Below are 24,833 nucleotides of genomic sequence, written 5' to 3'. Positions count from 1 at the left end.
TTCTGGTGCAATAGCCTAGTCACTAAATCCTTGCCTTGCATCTGCCAGGATCCTACTTGGGCGCTGATTCATTACCTGGATGCTCCACTTCTCATCCAGCTCCCTGCTTGTGGCCTGGGAAAGCAGTAGAGGATGGCCCAAAGCCTTGGGATCCTGCAGTCTTGTGGGAGACCTGGAAGAAGCTCCTGGCTCCTGGTTTCAGATTATCTCAGCTCTGGCCTTTGCAGCCACTTCTCTATGGATCTCCTTTCTGTACATCTGCCTTTCCAACAATAAAACAACTCTTAAAAATGCTAAAGAAAGTTCTTTATGCTGAAGAACAGACACTATGGGCCAGCATGATGGCTCAAATGGCTAATCCTCCACCTGCAAGTACCAACATCTTGGCTGCTCCACTTCTGATCCAACTCCCTGAATATAGCTTGGGAAAGCAGCACAGGATGGCCCAAGTCCTTTGGACCCTGAACCCACATGGGAGACACAGAAGAAGCCCCTGTCCCCTGTCTTGGGCTTCAGATTGGCTCAGCTTTGATTGTTGAGGTCATCTGGGGAGTGAACCAGCAGAAGAGAAGACCTTTCTCTCTCTGTCTCTCCTTATCTCTGTAATCTGCATTTCCAATACAAATAAATAAATCTTAAAAAAGCAAAAGTTAAGAAATGTTAAGACATAGGTAATGTAGAAAGAGGTAAAAAGGGACATAAAAATCCAAAATGTTGTCAATAATAGAGTGGAAGTAAGACTTTGTTATAGGTTTTTTCCCCTATAATTATAATCAATGCCAATTTGTTTTAAATTTTCAATTGCCTATTATAACAAAAAGCTGTTTTTGGTAAGCCTTATGGCAAACACAAAATTGATTTTTTTAAGCACCTGATGCTATGAAGGTCCTTTTAAATACTGCTTTTGCTACATCTCATGGGTTTTGATACTTTTGTTTTTATATTCATTTCTTCATACAATTTTTTTTCTTATTAATTTCTTCAGTGACACATCGGTCATATGGTAGCATCGTTTTTTTTTTTCAAGAAGTTTTTTGATTTTCTTTTTCATTTTTTCAGTGACATATTGGTAATTCTGTAGCAAGTTATTTAACTTCATGTTGCTGTAAATTTTCTATTTTTGTTCCTGTTTTGTTTCATGGCTTTTCATTTACAGGATATATAGTAACTGTGTAATACAGAGTATCATACCCAGATGTGAAGATACAATGCAGTATGCCTGGCTACATCCAAAGGTGGATTTCCTATGAAACTGTTACATATAAACTGCTGTTTACAGCCTTCTACTGAAATTTTTGATTAAAAAAAATCCCAAACAGCATTAGTAGATAAACAGTAATAATATGGATATCTAAATTATTTGAAATATATGAGCATTAAGGTTAAATAGTTGGTGTTAGTATTAGTTTCTTAATTTGTTCAACTTGTTTCCCTACTCTAGAATGAACTTTTCATGATGAATAAGAATGTTAAACTAAATGAAGAAGCAAAGTCAGAAACCTTGTTTAAAAACCTGACAAAAAGGCCATGAATGGAATGGTAGCTGAATTTTTTATGTACCTGGAGAGAAGACTATGCTCAGGCACGTGTTGAATCCAGTGATGGCCAAGATGTCATCCAAGCTGCTCGCAGCTACCAGGAGGGTAGGGATGCCTTTCTCAACACCATATCCATTTTCCTGCAGAAGCAGCATGGAAGGAACAACAACAGCAGGAGAGACCGCACCTAGCACAAAGCTGAAAGAAAGATGTGGAAAGCCAATTGGAAAACACCCTTTTACCAATGAGTGTTTCTTTGTAAACTGTACAATAAATACATTTATGTTTACACTAATTTCCTGTGCAAAGATTTGCTCTGAGTACATGCCATCTAATGGTGCTAAAACTTTCCAGGCATTCTTTAGTACTGGCTAAAATTTTACAAATATATGGTTCAGGATGTTAGGCTGAACACAACTGCAGCCTCTTTCACTGTCCTGAAATCCTTTAACATAAAGGGTGTAACAATACTACAAAAAGTAGTAAACTAAATACATAACAAAAAAGGGAAGCTTCAATGGAGTAGAAACAGGTAGATCATAGGAATACAAGAGGAAAACAGTCTAGTATTGGAAAAAGAACCATAAGTCAAAATGCATGTAAGTAAAGTTCACTACAAAAGATATGGTATATTCCTGAAAGTGCTCAAAGCTTAGTATTCATGGATGCTGGGAGCAAGAAAACCAAACCGGTGACTACTGGGAGGGCCAGTGTTAAACCGGCCACACATCTGTTCACTGCCGCCATGTTGGTGGGTGGAGTCCAGGTAAGTCTGAGCAGTGGCACAGGTATCTGGATCCCCCAGACACATGACTGTGGCTAGGGGCACCCGTGCCAGCCCAGGCTTTTTTCTGGGGATCCTAGCTACCCATCCACTACTGCTAGGCAGGAGGAGGGTCCTGGGTTTGTGGCTGGCCATAGTGTCTACTGGTACTGGGCTTTGCCCGCTGGCCACCTGGTGCTGAGCTCTGGGTTCTTGGGGGTATGGGAATTACTGCCTAGGGACATTTATGGATAAGGCCATGGTACATGTAGGTGAGGAACGAATCCTGAGGGACACCCAATGACAGGGCCACTGTACTTGCAGGTAAGCAAGGGGACTGAGACCTGGTGGTTGGAGGGGAGAGACCTGAAGATCTTTATGCAAGAGCCCACATGGAAGTCCTGGGTTGGGATTGTTAGCATGGAACATGGTTAACCACCACACACCAGCGCACATGCAAGCTATGGCTGGGGGCTTGTTGGGCAAGGCTAGATTCCAATGCATGATAGTGAATGTTGGATCAGGGGATGGGTCACATTAGACTGGTTGACAACAACCAGCATGCAAGAGAATCAGGTCTGGACTTGGATTCTGTGGGGGATGTATGGGCCCAAACAAAGAGAAATACAAGTCTCGCTGATTAGCTTGGGAGTTGGGACGGTGATGGGCTGAGCTAGGTGTGTCCACGGAACTCACTGATGCTCACTGATGCTCACTAGTACTGGGGCCTGGAACAAGTGGGGCAGGTCCTGGCTGCAGCACCTGCATGAGCACTCTAAAACAGGGTATGGGGCAGGCCAGGATGCACCAACTCATATAAAGGCCAGGGTAGATGGGGCAGGCCATGTTGCGTAAGGGCAAAGCACCTGCTAGCATGCATGAGATCTGGGAGTCTTGGAGTGGCCTAATGGGTAATAGCTACTGCTGATGAGTACATGGTCCAGGCCTGGGTGTTGGGCAGGCTGGGCAGGATAGCTCATCTGTCAGCAAGTGTGGGAGTTGGTTTTGGAAGGGGGTGGACTGAGTGGGGTCAAGCAAATCTTAGCCCTCTGGCAAGTGTAGAAACCAGGATGGAGTGTAGGTCATGCTGGGCTAGGCTGCCACACCTACTGGTCTGCATGAGCCAGGGATGACAGCAAATTGAGCAGAGCCAGGTTGTAGCATCTGCCAGAGAGAGCTGGGACTGGGAGCCAGCTGCACCAGGCCTGGTTGCAACATCTGAAGACAAAGGCCAAAACAGGGAGAGACCATGCCAAGCTGGTCAGGGCAACCACTGGCACACATGAGATCTGTGGCTGGGATCAAGCCTAGGTGGCGAGCTAAGGGGACACTCTGGCTGGACTGTGGTTCCCACTGGTGAATGCAGGGGCCAGAATGGGGGCTGCGGTCTGGTCTGGACATGGCTGCAGTGTCCTTCAGCATGGGTGTGGACTGGGTCTGGTGTGCAAGACTGGGCTAGTCTCCAGCACCCATTGAAGCTCATGAGAATTGGAGCCATTGGAGATAGGTGTAGGATGGCCTGTGCTAGGTCTCTGTCCCTGCTGAGCCATGTGCGGGCTGTGTCTGTGTATAGACCAGGCTTGGCTGGGCTGTAGCGTCCAACAGTAAGAACCAAAATGGGTGAAGGCTGGTCAGGAAAGGCCACTGTTCCTGCTAGGACAGGAGGTGGACTAAATAGGGCTGGCCCATGGACCCACTGGTGTGCGCGAGATCTGGCATTGGGAGGGGTTCTGATGGAGGAGCTTGGGGAACTCCTTTGTTGGGACACAGTTCCTGTAGGTGAACATAACAACCAAGAAAGAGAGTGGCCCAGACCAGGCAGCGAGTGGTACCTATGGGCTTACCTTTGGTTCAGGTCAGGGGTGAGCCAGTCTGGACCAGTTCATATCACCTGCTGGCAAATCTGAGCACCAGAATGGTGTGTGGGTGATGCCAGGTCAGGCTGCAATACCAGCCAGTTCACATTAGGGCCAGGACTGGGAGCTGGTTGGGCTAACTAGGCTGTAGGCCCCATCAGCGTGAGCTGGAACTGGGAGTGGGCTGTGTTGGGCCAGGCTACAGCAACCCACTGGCAAATGCCGAGGTGAGGTGGGCCAGACTTGGGGGAGAGTGGGTGAACCCAGTAGGAGGGCTGGCAGGGAACTCCCCTGCTTGGCCACTATTCTCACTGGTGAGTATGAGAGCTGGGATTGGGGGTAGACCAGGACGAGCAGAGCTGCAACACTTGCTGGCCTCCTTGTAAGCTGGACTGAGGACAAGTCAGGCTGGGTGGACTGTACCTACCGGTACATGCAAAAGCCAGAGGGGTGATGGTTGGTTGAGCTTTGCTGCAGCATCAGCTAGCAGATGTTGGCACAGGTGGGAAACTCTGTTGAGCTTAACTGCAGTACCACCTGGAGAGTGCAAGATCCGGGAGTGGGAACAGACCCAGTAGGGAAACAGTGGGCACCTCCATTTTGGGTGCCACCCCCACTGGTATGAGAACCAGGACTGGAACAGGCATGGCTAGACAGAGAGTGGCACCATCAGCACATGTGTGGGCTAGATAGTGGGGCTGGCTGGGTTGGGATAGTGGGGCTGGTTGGGTTGAACTATGCTTCTGTCCACTGAATATATATAAGAGCTGAACGGGATGTGAGAAAGACAGGACCAGTCTGCTGTACATACTGGCAAGCACAGGAACCAGGGCAGGAGGTGGGCCTGGTGCGGATTATTGTGGGTTGCTCTGACTAGGCTTCAGTTCTCAGTCGTTTGCCAAGTGGATCCTGGTGGGCAGGATCGGGATGGACTGTTAACACCCATTAGTTTGGGTAGAAGACAGGGCTGCAGACAACTGACCCAGCAATTAACAACTATCAGTGTGCACAGGCCAGTTTGGGTGATGGATTGTGGCAGACCCTGTATTGTCATACACACTTAAGAATCAGGTCTGGGATCACCTCAGATGAAGTTTATTTGGGAATCCCCCCAATTGAACCGTTGGACTCAAAACTCCGACTATGGAGGAAATTGCAGGTTCCATGGTCTGACCATGGAATGCATGTATCAGAGCTGGGCCTCCTTAGTGGCTTGGACAGAGCATATCCAGATGCATATGGAGGATATGGTAGCACAGTGGAGCCTGCAGAGAACACCTGGTACCATAACAGAGGATGGAGACAGAACAAATTGATTAACTACTGCAGTCAAGCGTTGCCCGTGAATGTCTGGGCAAGTGGAGACTCCAACATCGACTATGTCAGCCAATGGAGTCTGGAGAGATTTCATCGTGATTGGAGTGGCAAGATGGACAGCAATACAGAACTGTTGATCTAACAAAACCACTTGAGCAGAACCCTCGGTGCATGCCCCACATCAGGGACTCAGGGATGTTTGGGAGGCTGGGTGTGGCTTCTCCCCTTGTCTTTCCCCTTCCCCCAGATACAGGAATGAAAGAAGAGAATGTAAAAACAATGCTATCATCCACTTTCCTCCAGCCCTTGACCCTACACACTCAAATCAAATATGTAAAAATTATCAAAAACTAAAAAAAAAAAAAAAAATCCAGGCAGGACAAGAAGTAAAAACAAAAAACAAACAAACAGACAGGAAAACCAAAAACAGCCACACAAATCTACATGACATACTACTAATTATCTCTTGAATAAGTCAAAAGGTATAGAAGTGTCTGTACAAAATCAGGAAAAATCAATAATATCTCTTAATTTACAGATAAAGAAGAAAATTCCTAGGAATAGTTGATAATACATACAAGGAACGGAAAAACTACTGCTATGGCCACCATCTGTTGGCATTTCTTATCAAGAACTTTGCCTCAATTCTTTCACATTTACTTTTATTTAAACATTTTAGTATTTTAAAAATATTTATTTTTACTGCAAAGTCAAATATACAGAGAGCAGGAGAGACAGAGAGGAAGATCTTCTGTCTGATGATTCACTCCCTAAGTAGCCACAATGGCTGGAACTAAGCCAATCCTAAGCCAGGAGCCTGGAGCCTCCTCTGCATCTCCCATGCAGGTGCAGGGTCCCAAGACTTTGGGCTGTCCTCTACTGCTTTCCCAAGAGGGAGCTGGATGGAAAGTGGGGATGCTGGGATTAGAACCAGTGCCCATATGGGATCCTGGTGTGTTCCAGGTGAAGACTTGAGCCGCTAGGCTACCGCGCCTGGCCCAAAATTTCAGTATTTTTATATTAGTCTTAATTAAAGACAGGGTAAGAGACAATGAAAACTCTTCCATCTTCTGATTCATTCCCCACATGCTGAAATAGCCAGGGATATACCAGGCCAAAATCAGGGGCCTTAACTCCATCTAGGTCTCCCATATGGTGTGGCAAGGATTCAGGTATGTGGTCCATCTACCACTGCCTTCCCAGGTACATTAGCAGGAGCTGGATCAGAAAAAGAGCAGCCAGGACTAAAACTTTTGCTCCAAGGTGGGACGCTGGCAATGAAGCGTAACCTGTGCCACAACATTGGCGCCCTCTAACACGTTTACTTTTTTTTTTTTTTGAAAGGCAGATTTACAGATGGAAGGAGAGACAGAAAGAGAAAGATCTTCCATCTGCTGGTTCACTCCCTAAATGGTTGCAACAGCCAGAGCTAAGCTGACCTGAAGCCAGGATCCAAGAGTTTCTTCTGGGTCTCCTACCCAGGTACAGGGTCCCAAGGTTTTGGATCATGCTCCAGTGCCCTTCTAGGCCCTAGCAGAGGGCTAGATCAAAAGTGGAACAGCCAGGACATGAACAGGCACTTGTATGGGATGTGGCACTTGCAGGCTAAAGACTAGCCAGTTGAGCCGTCACGCTGCCCCCCCCCCCCATGTTTACCTCTTTTGAAATGTTCTCTGGGTAAAGATGGTCTTGCTGACTCCACCATAACTCACGGACCAGGTCAGAGAACATACCCTTCTTCATAGCTGTCACCTACTGACACCTGTAGGACTCTAAGAGCTTTGCCCTGCTGGTAAGAGTCTTCCTGGGATCCTGGAGAGGTTTCTCCTTACTCTGTTCCTTCAGATCACTTCTGTCAGCGACTGATGATGAAAATCTAAGAGTTCAATTCATTTTTTTCTGGATATACAACCTCTATTGTACAATATATGTTTTGAATTTCCCTGTGAGTTCAAGAACAGACCAGACTTTCTTGAAACTACTTGTTTTTCTAGTTCAGTGGTTGCTGAAATCTGTTGCACATTGGGATTGCCTACCATATTATTTATTTATTCTTTTCCACCCAGCAAATCACCTCCCAAGATAGGATCTTTTAAAAAAAGTTTTAAAAAAGATTAATTTATTTTTATTGGAAAGACAGATATACAGAAAGGAGAGACAGAGAGGAAGATCTTCCGTCTGATGGTTCACTCCCCAAGCAGCCGCAATGGCTGGAACTGAGCTGATCCGAAGGCAGGAGCCTGGAGCTCTTCTGGGTCTCCCACACAGGTGCAGGGTCCCAAAGCTTTGGGCCACCCTCGACTGCTTTCCCAGGTCACAGGCAGTGAGCTGGATGGGAAGCGGGGCTACCGGGCTAAGAACTGGCGCCCATATGGGATCCTGGAGTTCAAGGCGAGGACCTTAAACACTATGCTACTGCACCGGGCCCATGTCTTTTTAAATTTTTAAATTTTCTTTTTAATTTTGTTTATATAGTTGGGAGGAATGCACACCCAAGTAGGCCTCTGATTAGGGTGGGGAGAATCAAGGTATGGAGGAAGGTGGGTGGGATAAATGTTTCAATTTTTTCTCCTGTGTCTGCATGGCAGGGAGTGGAGGTGGCCACACCTCATTGCCAAACTGTATCAACACTCGTGGATGGGACATGGTCATTGGAAGATGTCTTAGAGATCCTGGTGTGGGGAGGAGACAGTGTTATGAGGGTGTTACCTGAATATTTTGATAGTTATAAGAAGTTATGAAATGTTGTTGGCTTCATTGCACCAGGGTTAAGAAAGTCTTTCCAAGGTCTATTGACTGACAAAGTCCACCTTAGCATATCCACAAACCCAGCAACATCCTGTAAAACTTGGCCAGAATTGTCCAACCTATTCTGCTGTCCATGGTCTGACGAGGCACTCTACATCCTCTGCTGGCCTAGATTAGCTGGCTGTCATGTCCCCTGTGTGCATCTAGGCATACTGTCCACTGCATAGGCATCAGAAACTGAGGAGGCCCACTCCTGACACATGCACTCCAAGGTGAGATCATACATACTGTGATTTTCCCTGTGGTCAGCATTTGGGTCTAGTGATCTAGTTGGAGAGTCCCCCAACCTCACCTGGGGTGACCTCAGACCTGACTCTTGTGCGCACTAGTCAGTGCAGGGTCAGGACTGGTCTGTCACCTCATTAGACAAGGTTTACACTAGTGGATGCAGGTTGCCTAGTCAGTTCCACCTCCAGCCTCATCTCTCATGTGAACTGATGAGTGATACGGCCTAGTCCAGCCTAGTCCACCATAGGCCCACTCTTCATGCACACCAGTGGGTGCTATGGCCTAATTGCAGCTATTGGTTGACTTCAGTCTCTAGCCACAGCGGCTTCTCTGCAGGACTTTGGCAGGGAGTGACAGCTAGCTTTCCACAAGCCATCAAAAAGAAGGCAAGAGAACATGCAAGACAGCACCACACTCTTCTTGTAGGCTAACCTTGCAGTGACATCCTATTTGAGCATCAGAAGCAGCACAATGAGTCTAGCCCACCCTCAAGAACAAGGAGCAGAAGGCAGATGCCACTGATGCTTAGAGACTTAGAGGCTTAGTAAGTGTGCCTGCTCCCTATACTAAAACATTCTGAACTAGTAAGTCTGGAGTGTAATCTGAAAGTTGGGTAACTTTTTTGGAGTTGCAGTAAAAGATACATAATATAAAAGTTGCTTGTTCAGCTATTTTTCAGTATATACTCAGCAGTGCTAACTATATTACATTGTTGTACAAGAGATTGGCAGAACTTTTTCACCTTGTATGTTCCACATCCATCAAGCAATTCCCCTATTTTCTTTAGTTACAAAACCATGATAAGTTATGTTATGATTCTGATTACTCTAAGCCATTCATAGAACTGGAGCCACACAGTATTTGTCCTTTTGTATTTAGCTCATTTCCATCAGCGTCATGTTGTAAGGTGCATATTCACGCTGCAGCATATTTCAGGATTTCTGTTTTTAATTTTGTTTGTAGGATTTCTCTTTTTTTGTTTTCTAATTTTGTTTTTAGGATTTCTCTTTTCATATGGCTGAATCATGGTCCACTGATGCTCATGTTGATGGTTTTCATCCTTTTATTACTGTGAATCATTCTGCAATAACATGTGTGCAAATATTTTTTAAAGAAATTACTTTCAAATTATTTTGAATATATACCCAGAAGTGGGATTCATGGACCATGTGCTAATTCTATTTTAGTTTATGAGGAACCCCAAAACTATTTGCCTTCAATATTTTACATTTCTACAAATAGTGTCCATGGGTTTCATATTCTCCATATCTTAGGCAACACTTGCTATTTTGTGTAAGTTGGCTAGCCTAATGGATGTGAGGTGGTATATCAATGTTTGTTTTTTAATAAACTTTTATTTCACTATTTTTAATTTTTCTATTTTCAGTTTTATTTTACAATTTTATTTTATTATTTTACTTGAGAGGCAGAAAGAGACAGAGATGGGAGTCATCTGCTGGGTCACTCTTCAAATGGCTGCAACAGCTGAGGTTAAGCCAGGCTAAATTTGGAAACTAGTAACTCAAGGCAGGTCTCCCATGTGGGTTGAGAGACCAAAGTTGTGCCTTCACTGGGGTTAAATTATGTTAGTAAACCATTCTACTTGAATATTTTACTAGTTTAGTAGTTTATGTTTAGTTACAACTAACATTTATTAAATTGTACTATTTGCAAACATTCAAAGCTTCAAAAGATTTGTCATATAAAGACCCATTTCATGAAACATAAAAAATGATAAGCAAACTAAAATAATTGCAGAAAGGACAAAAAAAAGATATAATGGAAAAATTGAAGCTAAGTAATAAATGCTAGATTTAAATTGAACAGTACTGATAATTATGTTAAATATAAGTGGCTTAGATATTCTAATTAAAAGAACTTGTCAGACTTAATAAGAAAGCCTAATCACATACTGGCTATAAGAATTTTAAACATATAAATACAAATCATATTTTTAGGTAAAATCATTTAGTAATTGGAAATTAAGCTAAAAATAGAACTTTAGACAACTTAAGAAACAAAGAATTCAAAGGAATATATATACGATAACAAAACAAACTCTGACAATTGTAAAATATTAATGAGATAAATTATAAAAAATGTGAATAAGTTGATAGATCAAATCATGGTCAGAAATGGTAAAACTCAATATTATGTGTCAATTATTTCTGAATATATCTATAGATTTAACCTAAAAACAATAAAAACCCATGAGGGGGATTTTGTCTTTTATCTTGGTAAAAAAAAGCATATGTACAGAAATAAATTTATTTTACTATGGATTTACATATAATATGGGGGTCCTTCAAAAAGTTCACGGATATTGTATATTATGAAAAACTCATGCAGATTTAAAAATTTTCTTGCATCAAAGTAAACTTACATTTTAATTTCATTTTCACAAATGTCTTTAAGTTCCCTGTACATATGTTTGTGGAAGTCCAGAATGTTATTTTTAAATACCTACAATGCATGAAAATGATGACTTGTCACTTTGGGGAGGGAACAGGCAGTAGGATTTGAAGATACAGTCAAAGGACATTTCACTTTTTTATTTCCTAAAATGTATTTGTTTGAAAGGTAGAGTTACAGAGAGAGGGAGGGGGAGGGAGGAAGAGAGAGAGAGAGGGGAAAAGAGAAAGAGAGAGAGAGAAACAAAGAGAGAGAAAATCTTCCATCCACTGGTTCACTTCCCAAATGGCTGCACTGGCCATAACTTGACTGTCCTAAACCAGGAGCCGGGAGTTTCTTATGGGTCTACCATGTGCGTGGCAGGAAATCTAGGACCTGGGCCATCTTCTATTGCCTTTCATGGCACATTAACAGGGAACTAAATCTGAAGTGTAATAGCAGGGCGTTGAACTGGTATCCATGTGAATTCCAGCACTGCTGGTGGAAGCTTAAACCACTAAGTCACAGAGCTGGCCTGGGCACTTCACTTTTACCTATAAAGGCCTGATTTCATAATAAAATTAATTTTAAAAATCTATTGGATTTGGCATTAAGTATGCGATAGGTGACCTTTGCCATAAGTTTCACTGGAATGGATATTTTCAGGCAGAAGTTACTAAATTAAAAATGAAGAGGAATCAGGATATATAGAAATAATTAAACTCATTTTGAGGAACCTGGATGTAAGAGAATTGGATGGTGGGTAAAGACAGATGGGCAGTGAATCCAGGAAAAGAGTTTTCACTTTTGTTTTTAAACAGAAGTATTTTACTTAATGTATTTAACAAATAAATTAAGCTTTAATTAATTAATTAACATATATTAGATTATATGCATTATTTAATAAATACATTAAATCTTTCTCACAGGGTATATGAGGAAGAGGCCATTGACAGGTTACAATATACAGCTATATTACTAATATGACAATATACTAATGAAGCGAATTTTCTTAGCACTATACATTTAGGGACCATGACTGCTTGTCAAAGATATGACAGATTTTAGATATTGCTCTTTACCTTTGATTCAGTGATATCCATGACTCTGCTAATGTAAAAACAATTTTAACAAAGAGTTTGTCTATGTAATATTTGAATAGTTCCATACTTTAAATTAGAATCCTTGACTGAATATTTTCATAAGTAAAAATGAGAAAAGTTTACCCTAATAGAAATCCCCACTCCCAGGGAAATTTCATAATGAGGCGGGCAAAAACAGCAGCTGAACAGGCCTCCATGATACACGGACCCACAGACAGTCTCAGACAAACTCCCTTCAAATTCTTCAAAGCCTGAAATACAAAAAATTTCACATTTCAATAGATTTTACAATGGCCAACAAGAAAACTTCTTAAGCAAATATGGAATATAGACTCTTTCTTGAGAAATAGGCTTTTGCTAAACTAAATCTCATTGGGCTGGGCTGTCCCTTGATCTTGAACTTAATTCTCAAACATGGTTTGATTATAAACACTTAATTTGTTTTATTCATTAATTACATTGTATTACATGACACAATTTCATAGGTACTGGGATTCTCCCCCCGTCACCCCAAACCCTTCCCCCATGGTGAATTCCTTCACCTTGATGCATAACCACAGCTCAGGTTCCGTTGGGATTCCTTAATTACAAGCTCACACCATACAGAGTCCAGCATCCCACTGTCCAGTCAAGTTCAATGGCCTCTTAGGGAGGCCCACTCAGGTTTGAAGGCAGAGCCAGCAGAGCGTCACCTTGATCAATTAGAAGCTCCAACATATTCCAGAACTTACTGGCCGGGCGGCCGGCAGGCACAGCCTGGTGCCAAATGGTGCACTGGCCGCCCGGGAGCCGCTCACCCCATGTACGTACGTATGTGGTGGTAAGCTTGGCTGTGCTAGGCTGGAATCGTGGTGGGGGACCTGAGCCCTCCGGGCAGCATGGCTGCCCCGGGGAATAAACACTTAATTTAATTATTTTAAAGATTCACTTTGGGGTTAGCACTGTGGTATAGAAGATTAAAGCTTTCTCTGCAGTGATGGCAACCTGCCTGAGCACCAATTCAAATTCGGGCTGTTCCACTTCTGACCAGCTTCCTGCTAATGTGTCAAGGAAAGCAGATGGCCCGAGTGCTTTGGCCTCCATACCCACAGGAGAGAAGCAGAACAAGTTCCTGGCTCTTGGCTTCAGACTGGCTCAGTTCTGTGGGTGTGGGTGCTGGCATAGCTATCTATATCAGCCTCTTTCAAATGGACTTTACTACTATTATGTCATGGAATTGGCCTTCTATTGGTCTCTTATGTTCTCTCAATTTATAGACATTAAAAGAAAGGACTTCCTGCTTATGTTTGTGCATCATCTGGCCACTATTGGGCTTTTCACCTTCTCCTATATCAACAACATGGTCCGGGTGGGAACTCTGGTCATGTGTCTGCATGATGCCTCAGACTTCTTGATGGAGCCAGCTAAGCTGGCAAATTATGCCAAGTATCAGTGGCTGTGTGACACCCTCTTCGTGATCTTTGGTGCTGTTTTTGTGGTCACTCGTCTAGCAATCTATCCAGTCTGGATTCTGAACACGACCCTCTTTGAGAGTTGGGAGATGTTCGGGCCCTATCCTTCCTGGTGGCTCTTCAATGGCCTTCTCCTGGTCCTACAGGTTCTGCATATCGTCTGGTCCTACCTAATTGCACGAATTGCTTTCAAAGCCTTTATCCGAGGAAAGGTGTCCAAGGATGACCACAGTGACGTGGAGAGCAGCTCCGAAGAGGAGGACGTGACCACACGCACAAAGGGCCCCTGTGGCAGCAGCTCCAGCAACGGGGCCAACTGTGTGAGCAGTCACATGGGAGGCAGCCACTGGGCTGAAGAGTAAAGTGGCTGGTATGGGTGCTCGAGCACACGTGGACTAGGTAGGCCACCAGCAGCCCACACTGTTGGGGCCTCCCCACATCTGCACTCCTGTGGGACTGCAAGGCACTGAGGAGAATCAAACAAGCAAATATTTTCACTTTTTTTTTTAAATGACTGCCATTTTGTATTTAATAGCCTTCAGGTCCTTAAATAATGTTATTTGCTCTGTGTGTGTGTGTGTGAGTGTGTGTGCGTGTGTGTGTGTGAGAGAGAGAGAGAGAGATCATCTGAGTTGACACAGTTTGGGACTGGGGCCACTAGGCCTTACCTGGTCTTCTCTGACCACCTCTGAAATTGCGCTGGCCCGGGACTGTCCCCCTCACTGCCCTGGGCTCTTGAGAGCCTCTGGACTGCCAGAATGGAGCCGTCAAGTTCAGTCCCAGGTTTCTGCACTGTTCTTCTCTTGGAGCTGGAATCTCTTGCATTGATGAAGTTGTGTAGAAACAGAGAGCCATGGGTGGACAGCCAGGACTGCTGTAGCCTCCAGCCAGATCCCCTTCCTACCACCTGATGCTGACAGGGACGGCCACCAGCTCCCTGCTCTTTGCTCAACGGTACGCAGGGAGGGGTGGAGAGGGGAGCTGAGGGCTGCGGGACAGCAGCCGTCGGAGGAGCCGCTCTTGGTTGGATGTTGATGTTTACTCTTCCCACAGGAGAGAACCAGAACAAGTTCCTGGCTCTTGGCTTCAGACTGGCTCAGTTCTTGTTACTGTGGCCATCTGAGGAGCGAACCAGTGGATGAACGGTCTGTCTCTGACTCTCAAACTCTCTGACTCTCTCTCTCTCCGCCCCCCCCTACTGTCTTTCTCTCCCTCTAACTCTTCCTTTCAAATAGATACTCATTTCTTCGTGATTAAATAATTATGTCTACATTCCCTAATTTTCCTAATACATGATAATGTTCTGTAGATTTTTCTCCTATTAGTTAACTTTTGGAAATGGACTGTTTGGTTAGCTTAATAAACAGCAAATATCAGTGTGCTAAGAAGAAAATCACTTAAAATATGCACAATTGGAAACAGTGTGTTAACCTAGTGGCTAAATCCGCGGCTTGTATCTGCCAGGATGCCATATAAATTCCGTTTGTGTCCTGGCTGCTCCACTTCCCATCCAGCTCCCTGCTTGTGACCTGGGAAAGTAGTCAAAAGTGGTCCAAAGCCTTGGGACCCTGCACCAGCGTGGAAGACCCAAAAGAAACTCCTGGTTCCTGGCTTCGGATCAGCTCAGATCTGGCCTTTGTGGCCACTTGGGGATTAAACCAGTGTACAGAAACTCTTTCTCTGTATATCTACCTTTCCAATAAAACTAAAACAACAAAACAATAAAACCACATACAATGAACTTAAAAAGGGGGAGTTCTTCCATTTTTTTCAAGGCTCAAATTTTCTACTCAAAAATATAATAATTTATCACTTGGTATGATTATTTATGCTTTTGAGATTGTATTTCCATTAAGTTCATACACTTGCCACTTTTATTTGGATAGCTCTAACATTTATGAACAATTATCTTGAAACTCAGATTTATGATACCTAGATTGTGATATTTCAAAACACTGTTCAAAGATAATCAAGATCATGGATGAAGAAAAAGTAATGAAACAAAAATGTTTGAAATTCTTAATTACCCTAAATATTAAGAAAAAAAATGCCTCTTCCAGGGAGAACTAAATATTTAACTGAAAAGTACTCTATAAAACAGTATCCCAGGGCCTGGCATGGCAGCCTAGTGGTTAAAGTCCTCGCCTTCTGTACGCTGGGATCCCATATAGGTGCAGGTTCTAATCCCGGTAGCTCCGCTTCTCATCCAGCTCCATGCTTGTGGCCTGGGAAAGCAGTCAAGGATGGCCCAAAGCCTTGGGACCCTGCACCAGCGTGGAAGGCCCAAAAGAAGCTCCTGGCTCCTGGCTTCGGATCAGCTCAGGTCTGACTGTTGCGGCTGCTTCGGGAGTGAATCATTGGACAGAAGATCTCCCTTTTTGTCTCTCTTCCTCCTGTATGTCTGACTTTCCAATAAAAATAAACATTTTTTAAAAAAGGAATATCCCAATAATAAAGACATTATTAGAGACATTTGTGTTTGGACAGCAGTTTTTCAGAAATAATCTTGGTGGCCAGTGTTGTAGTGTATTGTGCTAGGCTGCTTCCTGTAATGCTGGCATCCCATATATATGCTAGTTCAAGTTCCAGTTGCTCCACTTTCTATCAAGCTTCCTGCTACTTGCCTAAGAAAAATAGCAGAAGATAGCCCAAGTGCTTGTGCCCCTGTACCATGTGAAAGACGAGCATGAAGCTCCTGGCTCCTGACTTTGGCTGGGCCACCCCTGGCCACTGTAGCTCTTTCAGGAGTGAACCACTGGATGAAAGATCTCTCTGTCTCTTTCAAATGAGGAAATAAATTCTTTTTTTTAAAAAAAAGATGAGTTCAAGTAAAGACCTTCCTTCACACTAATTGCTCTTCATATCAGTAGTAAAATGGCTAGAAATAAAACTAAGGTACAATAGTTCTGAAAAGTTCTTTTCCTTAATATATTTTGCCTATAGATTTCAACTAGAATGGTTATAATAAAAATTCTGTCTCTTTTCCCACCTCCTAATATTTGAAATAACTTTACTCAAGTTACAATTGGCAATATACCTGTGGATCGAGTCCAAGCCCAGCTCGTATTAGGATAATGGTAAGGGCAGTGTTTCTTAAAGTTGAAGACCATGTGGTATGAATGCGGACATGCTTACTGATGAATGGAACATTTCTGATGAGAAAACCAGCCAATAGCATCCCTTAAAAGAAAGAAGGCAAAATATGACTGACTTAGTTCATTTTTGCAAGAAAAAAAAAATCTTTAATTTTTTTTCTCTTTCAACATTCTTTCTCTCATTGCTTTGGAAAAAGACAGATTTATATGAAAGTAGAGGAGATGAAATGAATAAGGATTGGATATAGAAATAACAAATGTAGGACCCGGCACGATAACTTGGCTGAATCTTCATCCTGCATGGGATGGGATTCCCCTATGGGCGCAGGTTCTAATCCCGGTGGCCCCGCTTCCCATCCAGCTCCCTGCTTTTGGCCCAGGGAAGTAGTCAAGGATGGCCCAAAGCCCTGGGACCCTGCACCCACATGGGAGACTGGAAAGGAACCCCTGGCTTCAAACTGGCTCAGTTCTGGCCATTGCGGTCACTAGGCAGTGAATTAGTAGACGGGAAGATCTTTCTCTCTGTTTCTCCTTCTCTCTGTAAATCTGCCTTTCCAATAAAAATAAATAAATCTTTAAAAAAATTCTAAATTGAAATCTAAATCTAAGCACAGAATGGGCAAGGATGGGAAGGAGAGAATGAGCTGGAGTGGCCAGGTCACTGAACTTCCCCTCCCTTTGCCACAGTAAGGCACGGGCAGGTTTTAGGCAGCAAGTGGCCTATTGAGCCTTACATTTTCTTTGTGATTACCTCATCAGTTAAATATAACACTTGAGACAGACCAGATATAATGTTCTGCCATAGTCAATTCAAAAGCTAGAAACAGGCTAAGCTGCAGCAAATGCGGAAATTTGGAGAAGAGGAAAAAGATTTGATAAATACTTAGGAGCTGCTCCTAGCAGGATATTATGGACACAAAAAGAACGTTAGAAATAACAGAGATTATTGTTACTGACTGTATATTGGATAATTTAAATGTATTTTTATTTAGAAGATATGCGGCACTACTTCTCACAAAAATTTTTCTACTAATTTTCCTTTGTTTAGTGAACACCTACGGAATAGCAGTGATGAAGAAATAGGTTATAATGTTGGTGAGGCATGTGGTGTATCCATGAATATACACAGTGGAGATGTGCAAACAATTCAGGCTTCTAAAAATTTGACTCTTGTAATTGTATTTTAGCTTATATACAAAGCCTTTTGCAATTCTTTTCCAGATTATACTTAAAATCAAGAAAAACATCCTAATAAATGATACAGCAAAAAGAATCATACATTGAAGATATACAAATAATTGCAAAAATAGATTTGGAAAAAAATTTGAAAAAAAAAAACCCACAAATATAAGAGTCCTCTTGGGGTGAGTATTGTGGCACGGCAAGCGGAGTCAGTGTCCACGGTGCCAGCATCCTATGGCAGCACTGGTTTGAGCCCCAGCTGCTTCACTTCCATTTTACCTGCCCACTGATCCACCAGAGAAAGAGGTAGAAGATGGTCCAAGCTTCTGGGCCCCTACCACCCTGTGGAGTTCCAGGCTCATGCTGCAGCCATTGAGACAATGAATCAGTGAAGGGAAGATCTCTGTCTACACACACACACACACACACACACACACACACACACACACATACACACATACACTGAATGCACAAAGAAGTTATATAAATCACATAACAAAATATTCTAAATTATATCCAGTCCAACTAGAAAAATTTCCACAATTTACACACAGTAACAAAGAGAACTATGTACTTACCAAGAAGAGGTGGGAGTGGAGGCACTGAACGTATTCTAATAAGTTGTAAAAGTTTTCCCCCAATAACAGCACTATAAAAAATAACTAACAGTCCAAATAAACTTCCACCAGGGAGTACTAAAGAGCCTATGAGTGACCAAGATATACACCATATCATAAAAAGTAGAACTCCTGAAACAGAAAACAAAGGTATTTATTATATCAACATATACACATAGTAATGTATGTTATATATTTATATATTAATTGCCAGCGCTATATAATGTACATAGTATAGACTAACATTGCTTACTCATGTGGCTGAAGACATATCTGCTTAACATATTTCAAGTTTCCTGTAAATTCACTGAAATTTTTAAACAAAGCACATTAAGAAAATTGTGTAAAAGAATATATATTCATTCTTTAAAGTGGTAATATTTCGCAATGCCAACATTGTGGTATAGCACGTATAGCTGCTGCCTATAGTGCTAGCATCTCATATGGGCTCTTATTCATGTTCCGGCTATTCCACTTCATCCTGCTAATGGCCTGGGAATATCAGTGGAAATGACCCAAGTGTTTGGACCCCTGCTACCCATATGGAAATCTGGATGAAGCTTCTGGCTCATGGCTTTGGCCTGGCCTATCCCTAGCTGTGGCAGTTGTATGGGAAGTGAATCAGCAGAAAGAGCATCTTTCTCTCTAGCCATTTCCCTAGTTGGGCATTTCAGGGGTGAACCAGCACACAGCAGATCCCTCTATCTGTTGCCTTTCAGAAAAGTATTTTATGCCTTGAATTGTAATTGCCAATATTGATTTGTTTAGGACTTTGAGTTTGAAAACAAGAACTAAACTATCTTGGAAAATACAAATATTTCCTAACAGTCACCAACAGTTTGCATGATGCCTTGGTCTGATGCATTAACCTACATTCAAGCAATTTAAGGTTTTCTATATTTTTAAATTCATTAATTAAAAACACAGATTTCATGAATTTTATAGAAACCAAAAACCACAGTGATATTTTCCTTTTTTCCTCCTGCCCTTTTTCTTCCTTTTTTTTTAAACTTATTTTTATTATAAATGCAGATTTACAGAAAGGAGAGACACAGATAACGATCTTCCGCCTACTGTTTCACTCCCCAGGTGGCCACAGCAGGTAGAGCTGAGCTGATCGGAAGCCAGGAGCTACAAGCTTCTTCAGGGTCTCCCATGTGGGTGCAAGGTCTCCCATGTGGGTGCAAGGTCCCAAGGACTTTTGCTGCTTTCCCAGGTCCACAAGCAAGAAGCTGGAAGGGAAAAATGGAGAAGCTGGGATACAATCTAGTGCCCATATGGGATCCCAGCACTTGGAGGTGGAAAATTAGCCAGTTGAACCAATGAGAATGATTTCTTACTCATAATTATTATTGCCATAATATATTATTTCACATAATATAGCAAAACAATGTATATGGGACAGCTGGATTTCTTTCCTGGTATAATTTGTGAGAAGTTTCAGATTTTAAAAAACATGCACTTTTTTTTTTAAAGATTTATTTATTTTTATTGGAAAGGCGGATATACATAGAGGAGGAGAAACAGAGAGGAAGATCTTCCTTCCGATGGTTCACTCCCCAAGTGAGCCGCAACGGCTGGAGCTGAGCCAATCCGAAGGCAGGAGCCAGGAGCCCTTCCGGGTCTCCCATGCGGGTGCAGGGTCCAAAGATTTGGGCCATCCTCGACTGCTGTCCCAGGCCACAAGCAGGGAGCTAGATGGGAAGCAGGGCCGCCAGGATTAGAACCGGTGCCCATATGGGATCCCGGGGTGTTCAAGGCAAGGACCTTAACCACTGTGCCACCGTGCCGGGCCCAAACATGCACATTTTTTAAAAAGAATTTTAAATTTTTATTGAAGGATTTATAGAAACAAGGACAGACAGAAAGATCTTCCATCCACTGGTTTACTACAAATGGCCATAACACCCAGAGTAAAGCTGATCCAAAGCCAACAGCCAGGAGCTTCTTCTAGGTTTCCCATGTGGGTGGAGGGACCCAAGGACTTAAACCATCTTCTGCTTACTTCCTAGGCCATACGCAGGAACTGGATCGGAACTGGAGGAGCCAGGACATGAGCCGAGTGCCCTTATGGGATGTCAGCACTGTAAGGTGGAGGATTAGTCTGTTAAGCCACTTTTCTGACCTCCAAAGCACATATACCTCTCTTTTACGCTTAAGACAAAGCTGGGGCCCAGCGCAGTAGTCTAGTAGCTAAAATTCTTGCCTTGCAACTTCTGAGATCCCTTATGGGTGCCAGTTCATGTTCTGGCTGCTCCACTTCCCATCTAGCTCCTAGCTTGTGGCCTGGGAAAGCAGTCAAGGATGGCCCAAAGTCTTGGGACCCAGCACCCACATGGGAGACCTGGAAGTAGCTCCAGGCTCCTGGCTTCGGATTGGCTCAGCTCCCTGCTTGTGGCCACTTGGGGAGTGAACCAGTAGATGAAAGACCTTGCTCTCTGTCTCTTTCTGTAAATCTGTCATTCTAACAAACAAACAAACAAAAAACACAAAGCTACAGGGTCTGCCACAATAGCCTAGTTGCTAAATTCCCGCCTTGACATGCCAGGATCCTATATGGGTACCAGTTTGTGTCCTGGCTGCTCCGCTTCCCATCCAGCTCCCTGTTTATGGCCTGGGAAAGTAGAGAACAGCCCAAAGCCTTGGGACACTGTACCCACATGGGAGCCCTGGAAGAGGTTCCTGGCTCCTGGTTTCAGATCAGCTTAGGTCTGGCCATTTCAGCCACTTGAGGAGTGAATAAGCAGGCAGAAGATCCTTCTCTGTATTTCTCTCTGCATTTCTGCTTTCAAAAAAAAAAAGAAAAAAAGACAAAGCTACAAAAATTTGTTAAAACAGATGCTCTAAAACTTTCATTTGCTCTTTAACATTTATTGATATGGTTACCTTTCTAGTTTAATTTTAAGTGCACTCTTTATAAAAAATATTTATTGATTTTTTACAATTGAAAATTCAGATATACAGAGGGGAGGAGAGACAGGAAGATCTTCCATCCATTGATTCACTTCCCAAGTGGCCACAACGGCCGGAGCTGAGCCCATCTCGAGCCAGGAGCCAGGAGCCTCTTCCAGGTCTCCCATGCAAAATCAGGGTTCCAAGTCTTTGAGCCATCCTTTACTGCTTTTCTAGGCCACAGGCAGGGAGCTGGATGGGAAGTGGGGCCCCAGCATACAAACTGGCACCCATATGGGATCCTGGAGTGTACCAGGTGAGCACTTTAGCTGCTTGGCTACTGTGCCAGGCTGAAGTGCGTTCTTATTCTTTTTATCAAAAATTCTTTAAAGTATAATGCTATGAAATGCATTATAAAGAGCAATTACATAACTAGTTCTACTTTTGACAGGTGAAGCCATTGAGGAAACACATTTAGTTGAAGGGACAACTTTCTGCAATAAAAAGAGCAATATGAAGTGGATGTGTAGGGGTGAAACACTCCCCTGGGTCACTGGGTTACACACAACATTTTGAACTCTTTCCACCAGTGACTTGCTTTTTGCCACACTGAACAGTAAGCAGGCAGCCTGATCAGTGAGCACATCATAGCTACTGAGCAATGAACTAGTAGGTAGAAATCCTTTGTCTCAGAAGGGAAAAAATACATTCCTCTCTGGAATAAATAATGCTTTTCACTTGTTCTTCCCAGTAGTAAATAGGTGGGTCAAGACCTTCTAAAAGGCAAGGCTGTCAGTCCATTTCTCTCCTTTCCTCTTGGGGAACTCAAGTTGATTATGCTAGGATTTGTGAAAATTCTTTTAGTTAAGAGGGTGCTCAAAGTCTACCTCAAAAAATATCTTTCCAAGTAGCTTACTTATTAGGAAATGTCTTTGGGGAACTCACATCTTCAGTTTTGTAAGTAGACCTGTGCTTCAGGAAGAATTGGGCCTTATCTGGCTCATAGAAGCAATTTCTCTATGGTTTATAACTCAGAAAAAATGGGGCTTTTTTGTTTTAATAGACCTTATTTTTAGAACAATTTCAGAAAGTAAATAGAGATCCCACGTATTCCTGGTCCCAGGCACACATGCGTTCACTATCAATATTTTGCACTAGAATAGTATATTTGACACGACTGACACTTCATGATCACACAAAGTCTATAACTGGTATCAGGGCTCACTCTTGTTTGGTATATTGTACAGGTTTTGACAAATAAGTGATAGGCATTCACCATTATAGTAGCATACAGGATGGTTTTACTACCCTAACAAAGCTCTGGACTCCAACAATATTGTTCCCTCTCACTCAACCTCATCTTTTTCCTGAGTCTATCATTTTGAGTTTTACAGATGTCATTAGTTGAAATCACACAGAATGTAGCCTTTCCAGAATGGCTTCTTTCACTTTGGAATGTGCATTTCAGTTTACCCCAAGATTTAGTGTTTTAAATTTTGGTTTTATGGTAGGGATTTGGTCACCTTTGCCGTTTTAATTTGCAGTTCCATAATGACACAATGTTGGACATCTTTACATGCGCTCACTTGCCATTCGCATATCTTATTTTGCAAGCTGCCTGTTTCCGTGCCTTATTAAGTGGAGTGTCTTCTTATTGATGAGATTTAAGTGCTCACTGTGTACAAAAACTAATCAATTTTGTTTGTTTGAAAGTCAAAGAGACCAAGGTAAATCTCCATCCACTGTTTTGCTTCCCAAATGCAGCTAGAGAGGCACAGGCCCAAGCATAATCCAAAACTCCAGCCAGGAGTCCCAAGCATAATCCAAACCATCCAGGTTCGTGGCAGGGACTCAGAGTACTTGACTCATCACATGCGTCCCAAAGTGCGGATGAAGCTGGAACTGAAAGCAAACCTAGAACTTGAACCACAGAAATCTGGTATGGAATGCGGGAATCCTAAGAAGCTGTGTCAAATGCCTGACCCCCCCTTAGGTATTTTATATGGTAGTCTTTATCACAAATGTCTTTTTAAAATATTTTCTCCTACTCTGTGGTTTGTCCTTACTGGTATATTCCACAGAGAAGTTTCTAACATATTGAAGCTCAGCTTATCAATTATCACTTTATTTTTAAATTATTATTTCATGGAGTGTGTTTGGTGTTGTTCTAGTCACTGCCACACCCAAGATCATCTACATTTTATCCTATGTTACTTTATGTTAATCTGTGGCTTTCACACTCTACATTCAGGTCTACTATCCACTTTGAGTAAAGTTAATTTCTTTAAACTTTAATTTAAAAAATTCTTTTTTATACTGAGTAAATTTTTGTGGCAGGTGTAGCTTTTTCCTTTTTTTTTTTTTTTTAAGATTTATTCATTTTATTACATCCAGATACACACAGAGGAGGAGAGACAGCGAGGAAGATCTTCCGTCCAATGATTCACTCCCCAAGTGAGCCGCATCGGGCCGGTGCTGTGCCGATCCGAAGCCGGGAACCTGGAAACTCCTCCGGGTCTCCCACGCGGGTGCAGTGTCCCATAGCTTTGGGCCGTCCTCGAATGCTTTCCCAGGCCACAAGCAGGGAGCTGGATGGGAAGTGGAGCTGCCGGGATTAGAACCGGCGCCCATATGGGATCCCGGGGCTTTCAAGGCGAGGACTTTAGCCGCTAGGCCACGCCGCCGGGCCCTTTTTTTCCTTTTAAATGTGAATGTTCATTTGTTCCAGCACCATCTGTTGAGAGACCATCTTTTGCTCCATTTTACTGCCTTTACCCTTATATCAAAGATCAGTGATGACACTGTATTTATGTACGTCTTTCTGGGCACCTATTCTGTTCCACGGATCTATTTGTACAGTCTTTCCCCAACGTCAGCTTTGATGACTATAACTTTATGGTAGGCCTTGAAGTTGAATAAGTCAGTTCTGTTTGTTCTTCAAAATTCCATTAGCTTCAGGATCTTTTGCCTGCCTACACTAACTTTAGGAGCAGTCTGTTGATATCCATAAGGAAAAACTCAGCGGTATTTTTATTGGAGTTGCTTTGATCTATTGATCATGGTAGGAAGACAATATCTATTTAAATTTTTGATTCCTTATTTAAGCAGAGGTTTATAATTTTCTTATGTATATGTATATGTGTATATATGTAAATATATATATATATATTTCATTTTGGGTGGTACCAGTATAAATGGTGTTGTTCTTAATTTCAAATTACAGATATTCACCAATATATATGAAAAAATAACTTATCCACCAACCTTTTGTCCTAACACATTACCTTTCTTTGATTCTTCTATTACACCCTCTATGAAAAGTTTTATTTTTCCCTTCCTAATATGTCTTTTTGTTTCTCTCCTCTGATTTATTTTATTGGACATAGTGAGTACAGTGTTGAAACAGAGTGGTAGCCTTGCACCTGATCTTAAAGGCAAATTTTTGTATATCTCTAGTCTTCCCATTTAGAAAGTTTTTTTTTTTAAGATTTATTTTATTTGAAGGGCGGGTTTACAGAGCAAAGAGACAGAGAGAAAGATTGTCCATCCATTGGTTCACTTCCCAGATGGGTGTAACAGTTAGAGTTTAGCG

The 24,833-nt window shown here is 42.6% G+C and overlaps 2 protein-coding genes across 4 annotated transcripts in view; one reads left to right on the top strand and one right to left on the bottom strand.

The window, feature by feature from the left end:
* Positions 1 to 24,833, bottom strand: part of SLC9B1 (solute carrier family 9 member B1) — an 81,761-nt gene that overhangs the window by 25,824 nt on the left and 31,104 nt on the right. For all 3 annotated transcript variants that reach the window (XM_012929554.2, XM_058666981.1, XM_058666982.1), the window contains 4 exons: positions 18,311 to 18,481; positions 16,493 to 16,635; positions 12,128 to 12,255; positions 1,561 to 1,736 (listed from right to left, as the gene is read on the bottom strand). In XM_012929554.2, the coding sequence (XP_012785008.2) occupies positions 1,561 to 1,736; positions 12,128 to 12,255; positions 16,493 to 16,635; positions 18,311 to 18,481 (618 nt within the window). The remainder of the gene's footprint in view (positions 1 to 1,560; positions 1,737 to 12,127; positions 12,256 to 16,492; positions 16,636 to 18,310; positions 18,482 to 24,833) is intronic.
* LOC105942315 (ceramide synthase 5-like) lies at positions 12,981 to 14,480 on the top strand. The gene has a single exon (XM_058667324.1). The coding sequence runs from the start codon at positions 12,981 to 12,983 to the stop codon at positions 13,815 to 13,817; it is 837 nt and encodes a 278-aa protein (XP_058523307.1). The 3' UTR covers positions 13,818 to 14,480.

This window comes from Ochotona princeps, chromosome 7 (assembly GCF_030435755.1).
Source record: "Ochotona princeps isolate mOchPri1 chromosome 7, mOchPri1.hap1, whole genome shotgun sequence".
Taxonomy (NCBI): Eukaryota; Metazoa; Chordata; class Mammalia; order Lagomorpha; family Ochotonidae; genus Ochotona; species Ochotona princeps.
This window is presented reverse-complemented; position numbering and strand designations above follow the sequence as displayed.